At 54.7% G+C, this 14189-nt stretch overlaps 2 protein-coding genes across 7 annotated transcripts in view; both read left to right on the top strand.

Annotated features, from left to right (window-relative positions):
• Positions 1-6365, top strand: part of LOC116958297 (uncharacterized) — a 56700-nt gene extending 50335 nt beyond the window's left edge. For all 6 annotated transcript variants that reach the window (XM_076056288.1, XM_076056287.1, XM_076056286.1 and 3 more), the window contains 2 exons: positions 91-132; positions 5803-6365. In XM_076056288.1, coding sequence (XP_075912403.1) covers positions 91-132; positions 5803-6332 — 572 coding nt within the window. In that variant the 3' untranslated portion in view covers positions 6333-6365. The remainder of the gene's footprint in view (positions 1-90; positions 133-5802) is intronic.
• The window catches only part of LOC116958295 (protein FAM43A-like), a 202733-nt gene that overhangs the window by 81980 nt on the left and 106564 nt on the right, over positions 1-14189 (top strand). The gene's annotated exons all lie outside the window — the stretch shown is intronic.

Genomic DNA, 14189 nt, shown 5'->3' with positions numbered 1-14189 from the left:
CCACTGAGACCCCCACTGAGACCCCCACTGAGACCCCCACTGAGACCCCTACTGGGTCTCTAACGATGGATCGTGTGTGTCTGTGTGCAGATCACCGTGTGGATATCATCGATCAAGGACTCTTGGATACACGTAATGAGCACACACACACATGCACACACACACATGCATACACACACACGCAGACACACACACGCAGACACACACACACGCAGACACACACACACACGCAGATACACACACACACGCAGACACACACACACGCAGACACACACACAACAACAACAACCGCCATTCGCCACTAAGTGGCGGTGACGTCACCACGACGCTTGTGCCAGGCTAGGTGCACCTTGAGGCCACGTGAAGTGTCGAACGTCCGCTGGCAGGAGGTCACAGGGTAGACCCAGGTGCCACGGGTCGACTGACTGAGATGACTGGCTGATGCACCACCTGTGCCCCCTACTGTGCCAACCTGCTGTGCTTTAGCCACCCGGCGCTCCGCTCGTTGTTCTGAGCGTCGCTCCTCCGCCCTCCGTTGTTGTTGGAGGGCGACTGCCTCCAACTGCCCAGTAGCATCCTTCACGAGCCTCCTCCACAGAGGCCGATCTTGACACCGCTGGTACCAGTCATCGGCAAGTCCACTCAGCTCCACGTCCTCCTGTACCACATCACTCCATCTCTTCTATAGCCCGTGCCGCGCCCGTTTCGCCCCCTCAATCTGGCCGAACAAAAGCTGTTTCGGCATGCGGTGGCTGGGCATGCGGGCTACATGACCCAGCCAACGCAGCCTTGCCCGCCGGAGGAGCTCACCGATGGGACCTTGCCTCGATCTTTCATGGATTTGTGAGCTCCTCACACAATCCAGTCTGGTTAAACCCAGGATGGTTCGTAGGCAGGCCAGCCTAAATGTTTCTAACCGGCGAAGATGTTCCATTAGGGGGGTCCACGTTTCGCAAGCGTAGAGAAGGGAGGGAATGACCGTGGCCGAGAAGACCTGAAGCTTAGTGCGGAGCGACAGACCAGGTAGCTTCCACACAGCGTTACGCAACCGATGAAAAGATATTGCCGCTCGACTGATTCGGAGTGAGACCTCCGCTGTTAAACCGGAGCCGGTCATAAGCACACTGCCCAGGTATGGAAAACTCTCCACTCTCTCCACAACTGCCCCATCACCGATTGGGAGTTGTGGGGGTGGAGTGTCCGATGGTACAAAATACCCAGGCAGGTGCTTAGTTTTGGTGGGGCTGATGGTAAGGCCCCATATCTTAGTGGCACGCTCCAGTCTCAGCAGCAGCGTCTCCAACTCCTCCTCAGAATGAGCAGCTATTACCAAATCATTGGCATACATAACGTGGTTGAGCAATAGGGAGCCATCCCTTGACCGCACCCGGGCATCGATCAGCCTCCCATTATATCTGTACCATATGGAGATTCCCCTGGTACAGCTATTGAAGGCTTCACGAACTACGTGGTCAAAATAGATGTTAAATAATGTGGGAGCCAGAGGACATCCCTGTCGCACCCCAAGGTGTACAGGGAATGGCTCCGACTCCCGGCCACGTAGTTTTACCCGGGCCCGCTCACCATCATGAAGGTCCTTAATGATCGTGAGCAGAGGGTCAGGGACTCCAAATGCATGAAGAATAACCCAGATCCCAGGCCTACTGATGGTATCATAGGCCTTGATAGGTCAATAAAGCAGAGATGTAGGTCTTGTTGAAATTCCCTACACCTCTGCTGTAGCAGATGGACAGAAAATATGGCATTTGTGCAGGACCGCCCTTTCCTGAAACCGCATTGGGGCTCCGCAAGCCTCTCCTCAGCGTGCCTGGCAAGGCGATGTTGAATAATCCTTGCCAGGACCTTTCCCGGCACACTGAGGAGTGAGATGCCCCTGTAGTTGTTACAGTCTGTGCGGACCCCCTTCTTAAAAAGGGGGACCACCAGGGCATCCTTCCAATTCTGCGGAACCCGTCCAGTGGTCCAGACCGTTGTTATGATGTCATATAGGGCAGTCTGTGCACAAACGCCACCCTCCCTCAGCATTTCGCTTGGAAGATCATCTCTGCCCGCTGCCTTTCTTGGTCTCAGACTCCAGATCGCCTTCAGTACTTCCTCAACAGATGGCACCTCAGCCAGCCACTCACAGGGGGTGACTTCTTCCAATATTTGAGGCACCGCAGCCTCAGCAGGGTCATCCTCACTTTGTGCCACGATGTTTTCCTGGCTGAGGGATTTTCCCTCCCCCAGGACCTCACAGAAATGCTCAGCAAATCTGCGAACCTGTTCCTGGGGGTCGGAAATTGGATCACCGTTTTTTCCCCTAATGATGGTAATAGGTGTGGCGCTGCAGGTTACTTTTTTGATGGAGTTAAATAGAGATTTGTGATCACGGGCCACTGAGGCAGACTCCATCTCCTCAGCAACCCGCGACCACCACCCATCCTTGCAGCGCCTCACGGCTCTCCGAACCTCCGAGCGAAGGCTGCGGTAAGCCTCCTCATTCTCTGACGTGGGATTCTGTAGCCGATGACAGTGGGCCTGTCGCTTTTTCTCAACCATCCTGAACACCTCTGTCAGCCAGGGTCTCTGGGGAGGTCTGGACCACGTACCCAAAGCAGCCATTGCAGCTGCATGAGTCACAGTCCTAAACCTCACCCATTTACCCTCGACATCAGGAGGAGTCGGGGACGATGCCAATCCCAGCCGCAAGCGATGATGAAATTCTCGCTTGCAACTTTCATCAGATAACTGAGACCAGGCCACTTTATGTTGGAATGGGGTCCTGGGTGTATACCCACCACCGGAGTGGAAGAATGGCAGGCGCATCTTACAGATGACTAGTCGATGGTCAGAGGGCAGATCAGCTCCACGGTAGGTCCTGGTGTCAAGGACATGGGCTCGCATTCGCTGGTCCGTCACTATGTAGTCCAGCAGATGTTCTTGCTTGGACCCGGCATGCATCCATGATGTTGTGTGGATGCGCCGATGCCGGAACAGCGTGTTGGTAATTACAAGCCCATGGGCTGCACAAAAATCTAGCAGCCTCCTACCGTTGTTATTGAGCTGATCTGGCCCATGCCCTCCAATCACTCCAGACCAGGTGCCAGTATCATGACCAACTCGGGCATTGAAGTCACCCAACATGATGACTGTATCCTGAGGGGCCACTTTAGCCAGCACCTGTGACAGGAGGTCATAGAAGGCATCTGACTCATCGGCTTTGCTTGCATCCCTCCACGGATGTTCATCTTCGGTGGGGGCATAAGTAACCACGACCACCATTCCTCGCCTCCGGTTGATGGGAAGGCGAGCCCAAAGTAGCCTGGGGCTTACAGCTTCCCACACCTCACCGCCACGCTCCCACACCCCCTTCATTCTTTTGTTCAAAAGAAGAGCCACACCCTGTTGTTTGGCAGTTTGCTGCCCCGAGTAGAGGACTGTCCACCCCTCATGGTGGCAGGAGCCAGAGCCGGTCCACCGGACCTCCTGAATGCCACATAGATCCAGGCGGTACCGGTCCAGCTCCCGACAGAGGATTGGCAGCCTCTCCTCCGCAGTGAGCGTTCGAACATTCCACGTGGCCACCCGTAGTGGCTTTTCGTTGTTTCTGGAGGAGCCCCGAGGGTAGATATTTAATCTCCTGGCTCCGCCAATTGGGGTTTGGCCAGGAGACGTCATAGACGCCTGGCCCCCCGGGGCCTCCGGCACAAGCATATTAGTTACATATTTCAGTTTAACTCGTGGTTTAGTGGTAATTAATTGGAGGTGGAGGGGTTACCAGCCCCTCGCACCCGTCCAGAGCCCCCGTTTAGCCCCTGTGGTGGACACATATGCCATGAGGGGAGGAGCCAATCAAAATTGGACCTCCCCCCACAGCATTGTCCATGACAGAGTTGCCCATCCGGCACCGCGAGGAGGTAGGGGGTTGTTTTGCCGGACTACAGACACACACACACACAGAGACACACCCACAGACACACACACACACAGACAAAAGACAAAGATCCCCCATATAGCCTGTAACAGACTGTAGGGGCAAGTGCTGTTAGCGAGCACCTATGAAGGCCGGAACGGTACACGAGGGGGTGGGTGGCCAGCACCACGCCCGACCACCTTTGTCTCCCTAGTGGCGATATTTACACACCACTACACCAGGTACTCATTTGAGGCTGAGTCGACCTAGGGAAGGCCCGAGACCGGTTCAGATAATCGTCACTGGTGTTGGCCGTGAGCGGGAATCGAACCCGGGTCGCCAGGTTCATAGCGCAGCGCGCTAACCGCTACACTATCGCTCCCCACACAGACACACACACACACAGACAAAAAGACACACACACAGACACACAGACACACACACAGACACACACACACACACAGACACACACAGACACACACACAGACACACACAGACACACACACACAGACACACACACACAGACACACACACAGAGACACACACAGACACACACACAGACACACACACACAGACACAGACACACACACACACACATAGACACACACAGACACACACACACACAGACACACACAGACACACACAGACACACAGACACACACACAGACACACACACACACACAGACACACACAGACACACACAGACACACAGACACACACACAGACACACACACAGACACACACACAGACACACACACAGACACACAGACACACACACAGACACACAGACACAGACACACACACACACACATAGACACACACAGACACACACACACACACAGACACACACAGACACACACACAGACACAGACACACACACACACACATAGACACACACAGACACACACACAGACACACACAGACACACACACAGACACACACACACACAGACACACACACAGACACACACACAGACACACACACACACAGACACACACACAGACACACACACACACACAGACACACACAGACACACACACAGACACACACACACACACATAGACACACACAGACACACACACACACAGACACACACACAGACACACACACACACACAGACACACACACAGACACACACACACACACACACAGACACACACACAGACACACACAGACACACACACAGACACACACACATACACACACAGACACACACACAGACACACACACACACACATAGACACACACAGACACACACACACACACAGACACACACAGACACACAGACACAGACACACACACACACACATAGACACACACAGACACACACACACACACAGACACACACAGACACACACACAGACACAGACACACACACACACACATAGACACACACACACACACACAGACACACACAGACACACACACAGACACACACACACACAGACACACACACACACATAGACACACACAGACACACACACACACACAGACACACACAGACACACACACACACACACAGACACACACAGACACACACACAGACACACACACACACACATAGACACACACAGACACACACACACACACAGACACACACAGACACACACACAGACACACACACACACACACAGACACACACACAGACACACACACAGACACACACACATACACACACAGACACACACACAGACACACACACACACACATAGACACACACAGACACACACACACACAGACACACACAGACACACACACACACACACAGACACACACACACACGTACACACACACACAGACACACACACACAGACACACACAGACACACACACACGTACGTGTGTGTGCGCGTCTCTCACCGTGCTCACCCCCATCCCTCCCATCAGCGGCGACCTCCCACACCGTCACCTCTCCGTCGTCGCCACCACAACAACAACAACCACAACAACAACCACAACAACCACCACAACCACCACCACCGCCGCCACCGCCACCACAGCGGCGTGAACCGCCGGCGCTGCTGAACCGCGCGGCCTTCTTCCACGCGGTGCTGGAGGCCGTGCCGGACGGCCGCTTTGAGGAGCTCCTGCGCCGGCGAGGCCTCCCGGAGTTCGCGGCCGCGGCAGCCCGGGCCGACCACGCCGGGCGCCGCGGCGAAGCCAAATTCGCGGCGCTCTGGGCCCTGGGCCAGGCCCGAGGGCGGCGCTGGGCCCCTCCGGCGGGCCGCCCCGGGGCCCTGCCGGGCCGGGCCCTCGTCGAGCTGAGCGAGACGCTCGCGGGGCCCATGGGGATCCCCGGGGTGGCCGATGAGCTGTGGGGGAACGTGGAGGCGCTGGGGTGGGAGGACGAGGAGGATGAGGAGGAGGATGAGGATGAGGAGGGGGAGGAGAAGGAGAAGGAGGAATTTGTGTGTTAGCACACGAAGGCCGCTGTGTGTGTGTGTCTGTGTGTGTGTGTGTGTCTGTGTGTCTGTGTGTGTGTGTGTCTGTGTGTGTGTCTGTGTGTGTGTGTCTATGTGTGTGTGTGTGTCTGTGTGTGTGTCTCTGTCTGTGTGTGTCTGTGTGTGTGTGTGTCTGTGTGTGTGTGTGTATGTGTGTGTGTCTGCGTGTGTCTATGTGTGTGTATGTGTGTGTGTGTGTCTCTGTGGCTGTGTGTATGTCTGTCTGTGTGTCTCTGTGGTTGTGTGTATGGGTGTCTGTGTGTCTCTGTGGTTGTGTGTATGGGTGTCTGTGTGTCTCTGTGGTTGTGTGTCTGTGTGTGTGTCTGTGTGTGTGTGTCTGTGTGTGTGTGTGGTGAGTCTGACTGTAGCTGTCCTCACTGCGTCTCTCGTCCTGCGAGTCTTCCTTGTCGTGGGTCGGTCCGGACTGCAGCTGTCTGCTCCGTGAACTCTCCCCGTCGAGATGTTGACTCCCTCGCCCGGTACGCCGGAGGTCGTGGGTTCCATCCCGGACTCTGACGATACTCGCCGCTACTACTACTACTACTATCGCTACTACTACTACCGCTACTACTACAGCTGCTACTACTACTGCTACTACTACTACCGCTACTACTACTACCACTACTATTACTACTACTACTACTATCGCTACTACTACTACCGCTACTACTACTACTACCGCTACTACTACTATTACTACTACTACCGCTACTACTACTACTACCGCTACTACTACTACTACTACTGCTACTACTACCGCCGCTGCTCCTACTACCGCTACTACTACTACCGCTGCTGCTACTACTACTACCGCTACTCCTACTACCGCTACTGCTCCTACTACCGCTACTACTACTGCTACTACTACTACTACCGCTACTACTACTACCGCTACTACTACTACTACCGCTGCTGCTACTACTACTACCGCTACTCCTACTACCGCTACTGCTCCTACTACCGCTACTACTACTGCTACTACTACTACTACCGCTACTCCTACTACCGCTACTGCTCCTACTACCGCTACTACTACTGCTACTACTACTACTACCGCTACTACTACTACCGCTACTACTACTACTACCGCTACTACTACTACCGCTGCTGCTCCTACTACTACTGCTACCGCTACTACTACTACCGCTACTACTACTACTACCGCTACTACTACTACCGCTGCTGCTCCTACTACTACTGCTACTACTACTACTACCGCTACTACTACTACCGCTACTACTACTACTACCGCTACTATTACTACTACCGCTACTACTACTACTACTACCGCTACTACTACTACTACCACTACTACTACTACCGCTACTACTACTACTACCGCTACTACTACTACCGCTACTACTACTACTACTACCGCTACTGCTACTACTACTACAGCTGCTACTACTACTACCGCTACTACTACTACTACCGCTACTACTACTACTACCGCTACTACTACTACCGCTGCTGCTACTACTACTACTACCGCTACTGCTCCTACTACCGCTACTACTACTACTACCGCTACTATTACTACTACCGCTACTACTACTACTACCGCTACTATTACTACTACCGCTACTACTACTACCGCTACTATTACTACTACCGCTACTACTCCTACTACCGCTACTACTACTACTACCGCTACTACTACTACCGCTGCTGCTCCTACTACTACTACCGCTACTACTACTACTACCGCTACTACTACCGCTACTACTACTACCGCTGCTACTACTACTACTACCGCTACTACTACTACCGCTACTACTACTACTACAGCTGCTACTACTACTACCGCTACTACTACTACTACCGCTACTACTACTACTACCGCTACTACTACTACTACCGCTACTACTACTACCACTGCTGCTACTACTACTACTACTACCGCTACTGCTCCTACTACCGCTACTACTACTACTACCGCTACTATTACTACTACCGCTACTACTACTACTACCGCTACTATTACTACTACCGCTACTACTACTACCACTACTACTCCTACTACCGCTACTACTACCGCTACTACTACTACCGCTGCTGCTCCTACTACTACTACCGCTACTACTACTACTACTACCGCTACTACTACCGCTACTACTACTACCGCTGCTACTACTACTACTACCGCTACTACTACTACTACCGCTACTACTACCGCTACTACTACTACCGCTGCTACTACTACTACTACCGCTACTACTACTACTACCGCTGCTGCTCCTACTACCGCTGCTGCTCCTACTACCGCTACTACTACTACTACCGCTACTACTACTACTACCGCTGCTGCTCCTACTACTGCTACTACTACTACTACCGCTACTACTACTACTACCGCTACTACTACTACTACCGCTACTACTACTACCGCTACTACCGCTACTACTACAGCTGCTGCTCCTACTACCGCTGCTGCTTCTACTACTACTACTACTACCGCTACTACTACTACTACCGCTACTACTACTACTACCGCTACTACTACCGCTACTACTACTACTACCGCTACTACTACTACTACCGCTGCTACTACTACTACTACCGCTACTACTACTACTACCGCTGCTGCTCCTACTACCGCTGCTGCTCCTACTACCGCTACTACTACTACTACCGCTACTACTACTACTACCGCTGCTGCTCCTACTACTACCGCTCCTACTACCGCTACTACTACTACTACCGCTGCTGCTCCTACTACTGCTACTACTACTGCTACTACTACTGCTACTACTACTGCTGCTCCTACTACTACTACTACCGCTGCTGCTCCTACTGCTGCTGCTGCTGCTTAAGATTGTTCGTCACGAATATCGAATTGTCTACTGGGCCACTTTGGGGCAGGGCCGCATCACGAAGATTCGTCATCGCGTGGCGAGGGCAAAGTGATCGCGTGGCGAGGCGAAGTGATCGCGTGGCGAAGGCAAAGTGATCGCGTGGCGAGGCGAAGTGATCGCGTGGCGAAGGCAAAGTGATCGCGTGGCGAGGCGAAGTGATCGCGTGGCGAAGGCAAAGTGATCGCGTGGCGAGGGCAAAGTGATCGCGTGGCGAAGGCAAAGTGATCGCGTGGCGAGGGCAAAGTGATCGCGTGGCGAAGGCAAAGTGATCGCGTGGCGAAGGCAAAGTGATCGCGTGGCGAGGGCAAAGTGATCGCGTGGCGAGGCGAAGTGATCGCGTGGCGAAGGCAAAGTGATCGCGTGGCGAAGGCAAAGTGATCGCGTGGCGAAGGCGAAGTGATCGCGTGGCGAAGGCAAAGTGATCGCGTGGCGAAGGCAAAGTGATCGCGTGGCGAAGGCAAAGTGATCGCGTGGCGAGGGCAAAGTGATCGCGTGGCGAGGGCAAAGTGATCGCGTGGCGAGGCGAAGTGATCGCGTGGCGAGGCGAAGTGATCGCGTGGCGAAGGCAAAGTGATCGCGTGGCGAGGCGAAGTGATCGCGTGGCGAGGCGAAGTGATCGCGTGGCGAAGGCAAAGTGATCGCGTGGCGAGGCGAAGTGATCGCGTGGCGAAGGCAAAGTGATCGCGTGGCGAGGCAAAGTGATCGCGTGGCGAAGGCAAAGTGATCGCGTGGCGAAGGCAAAGTGATCGCGTGGCGAAGGCAAAGTGATCGCGTGGCGAAGGCAAAGTGATCGCGTGGCGAGGCAAAGTGATCGCGTGGCGAAGGCGAAGTGATCGCGTGGCGAAGGCAAAGTGATCGCGTGGCGAGGCAAAGTGATCGCGTGGCGAAGGCAAAGTGATCGCGTGGCGAAGGCAAAGTGATCGCGTGGCGAAGGCAAAGTGATCGCGTGGCGAAGGCAAAGTGATCGCGTGGCGAAGGCAAAGTGATCGCGTGGCGAGGCAAAGTGATCGCGTGGCGAAGGCGAAGTGATCGCGTGGCGAAGGCAAAGTGATCGCGTGGCGAGGCAAAGTGATCGCGTGGCGAAGGCAAAGTGATCGCGTGGTTGAGATCCCACGAATCTTTGCGTCCAGCAAACACCAGGGGGGAAGCTTCTCGCGGCTTCACTAGGGTAGTCTCCCGTTGTTGTGGCGGTGTATCGGTCGCGAGCATGAATCACACACACAGACACACATACACACACAGACACACAGACACACACACATAGACACACACATAGACACACACACACAGACACACACACAGACACACACGCACATAGACACACACACAGACACACACATAGACACAGACACACACACAGACACAGACACACACACACACAGACACATAGTCACACACACATAGACACGCACACACAGACACAGAGACACACACACACAGACACACACACACAGACACACACAGACACATAGACACACACAGACACACATAGACACACACAGACACATAGACACACACAGGCACACACACACACAGACGCACACACACAGACACACACACAGACACACACAGACACACAGACACACAACAACAACCGCCATTCGCCACTAAGTGGCGGTGACGTCACCACGACGCTTGTGCCAGGCTATGTGCACCCTGAGGCCACGTGAAGTGTCGAACGCCCGCTGGCAGGAGGTCACGGGGCAGACCCAGGTGCCACGGGTCGACTGACTGAGATGACTGGCTGATGCACCACCTGTGCCCCCTACTGTGCCAACCTGCTGTGCTTTAGCCACCCGGCGCTCCGCTCGTTGTTGTGAGCGTCGCTCCTCCGCCCTCCGTTGTTATTGGAGGGCGACTGCCTCCAACTGCCCAGTAGCCTCAAGGTGCACCTTAGCCTGGCACTGCCCAGTAGCAGCAGCGTCCTTCACGAGCCTCCTCCACAGAGGCCGATCTTGACACCGCTGGTACCGGTAATCGGCAAGTCCACTCAGCTCCACGTCCTCCTGTGCCACGTCACTCCGACTACGGGGGGAATTTTCCTTGAGCAGATGCCCCAAAGCAGCCAATGCAGCTGTGTGAGCCACAATCCTAAACCCTCGCCCATTTACCCTCGACATCAGGAGGAGTCGGGGGACGATGCCAACCCCAGCCGCAAGCGGCGATGAAATTCTCGCTTGCAACTTTCATCAGATAACGGAGACCAGGCCACTTTAGGTTTCAATGGGGTCCTGGGTGTACACCCACCACCGGAGTGGAAGAATGGCAGGCGCATCTTACAGATGACTAGTCGATGGTCAGTGGGCACATCAGCTTAACACGCGTGTGCATACATCACACTCACAGTTAATTTGTGGCATTGACACTACTAGCACGGTTATAGCTTCCTGCAAATAATGTGTAATTACGGCAATGATGGTGATTAAGGCTTGTTGTGTATGTTGTGTATATAGGGAATACGGTTCACCTAAAGCATTTTTTCAGCACCTTAGTGTTGGATGTCTGTTAATATGAGTGGGTGGGTGAGTGAGTGAGTGGGTGGGCGAGTGGGTGAGTGAATGGGTGGGTGATAGGGTGGGTGGCTGAGTCAGTGAGTGGGTGAGTGGGTGGGTGGGTGAGTGAGTGAGTGGGTCAGTGAATGGGTGGGTGATAGGGTGGATGGCTGAGTCAGTGAGTGGGTGAGTGAGTGGGTGGGTGGGTGAGTGGGTGAGTGGGTGGGTGGGTGAGTGGGTGAGTGGGTGAGTGAATGTGTGGGTGATAGGGTGGGTGGCTGAGTCAGTGGGTGAGTGAGTGGGTGGGTGAGTGGGTGGGTGGGTGAGTGAGTGGGTGAGTTAGTGGGTGAGTGAATGGGTGAGTTAGTGGGTGAGTGGATGGGTGAGTGAGTGGGGGGGAGGGTGAGTGAGTGGGTGAGTGGGTGAGTGAGTGGGTGAGTGAGTGAGTGGGTGAGTTAGTGGGTGAGTGAATTAGTGGGTGAGTGGGTGAGTGAGTGAGTGGGTGAGTGGGTGAGGGTGTGTGGGGAGGGTGAGTGGGAGAGTGTGTGGGTGGTGGTGGTGTAGTGGTGGTGCAGTGGCTATACCACCACCACTACACCACCGCTACACCACTACACCACCACCACTGCACCACCACCACTGCACCACCACCACCGCTACACCACCACTACACCACCACCACTGCACCACCGCTACACCACCACTACACCACCACCGCTACACCACCACTACACCACCACTACACCACCGCTACACCACCACCGCTACACCACCACTATTACACCACTACACCACCAGCACCACTACACCACCACCGCTAAATCACCACCACTATACCACCACCACCACTACTGCCCCACCACTACACCAGCACCACTACACCACCACTACCACCACCGCTACACCACCACCACTACACCACCACTACACCACCACCACCGCTACACCACCACCACCACTACTACACCACCGCTACACCACCACCACCACTACTACTACACCACCACCACCACTACACCACCACCACTACACCACCACACTACCACCGCTATACCACCACTACACCTCCACCGCTACACCACCACCACTACACCACCACTACACCACCACCACACCACCACCACTACACCACCACCACCACTACACCACCACCACTACACCACCACAACTACTACACCACCGCCACTACAGCACCACCATCACTACTACGCCACCACTACAGCACCACCACCACCACTACACCACCACTACTACACCACCACCACACCACCACCACTACACCACCACTACACCACCACCACTACACCACCACTACTACACCACCACCACTACACCACCACACCACCACCACTACACCACCACCACTACACCACCACCACTACACCACCACTACACCACCACCACTACACCACCACTACTACACCACCACTACTACACCACCACCACTACACCACCACACCACCACTACACCACCACCACCACTACACCACCACCACTACACCACCACTACTACGCCACCACTACACCACCACCACCGCTACACCACCACCACTACACCACCACCACCGCTACACCACCATCACTACAACAACACCATCACCACACCACCACCACTACACCACCACCACTACTACACCACCACTACACCAACACTACTACACCACCACTACACCGCCACCACCGCTACACCACCACCATCGCTACACCACCACCACCGCTACACCACCATCACTACAACAACACCATCACCACTACACCACCACTACACCACCACCACTACACCACCACCACCACTACACCACCACCACCGCTACACCACCACCACCGCTACACCACCACCACTACACCACCACCACTACACCACCACCATCACTACACCACCACCACTACACCACCACCACCGCTACAGCAGCTACTCAGTTGAGGCTGAGTCGACCTAGGGGAGGCCCAGCAGCGCTGTGAAGCGGAGTTGGTGGCCGTGAGCGAGGCCGCCGTGAATGACGTCACCCCCATCGTCACGCGACGTCACAAAGAGTCAGACACCCCCTGAAATGACGTCATAAAGCTCTGCCTCCCCCTCCAAAACAATGAAAATGTTTCAAATCGCTGTAAACGATCGTCGTCGTCATTGTAGTAGCACATTGATTACAAAGTCTATCAGGCAGAACGGTGCCAGGCTAGGTGCACCTTGAGGAGGCTACTGGGGGCAGTGCCAGGCTAGGTGCACCTTGAGGAGGCTACTGGGCAGTGCCAGGCTAGGTGCACCTTGAGGCTACTGGGCAGTGCCAGGCTAGGTGCACCTTGAGGCTACTGGGTCAGTGCCAGGCTAGGTGCACCTTGAGGAGGCTACTGGGCAGTGCCAGGCTAGGTGCACCTTGAGGCTACTGGGGGCAGTGCCAGGCTAGGTGCACCTTGAGGTTACTGGGCAGTGCCAGGCTAGGTGCACCGTGAGGATACTGGGGGCAGTGCCAGGCTAGGTGCACCTT

Source organism: Petromyzon marinus, chromosome 75, assembly GCF_048934315.1.
Source record: "Petromyzon marinus isolate PM22_M1 ecotype Great Lakes invasive population chromosome 75, UKy_Petmar_22M1.pri1.0, whole genome shotgun sequence".
In the NCBI taxonomy this organism is placed as follows: domain Eukaryota; kingdom Metazoa; phylum Chordata; class Hyperoartia; order Petromyzontiformes; family Petromyzontidae; genus Petromyzon; species Petromyzon marinus.
This window is presented reverse-complemented; position numbering and strand designations above follow the sequence as displayed.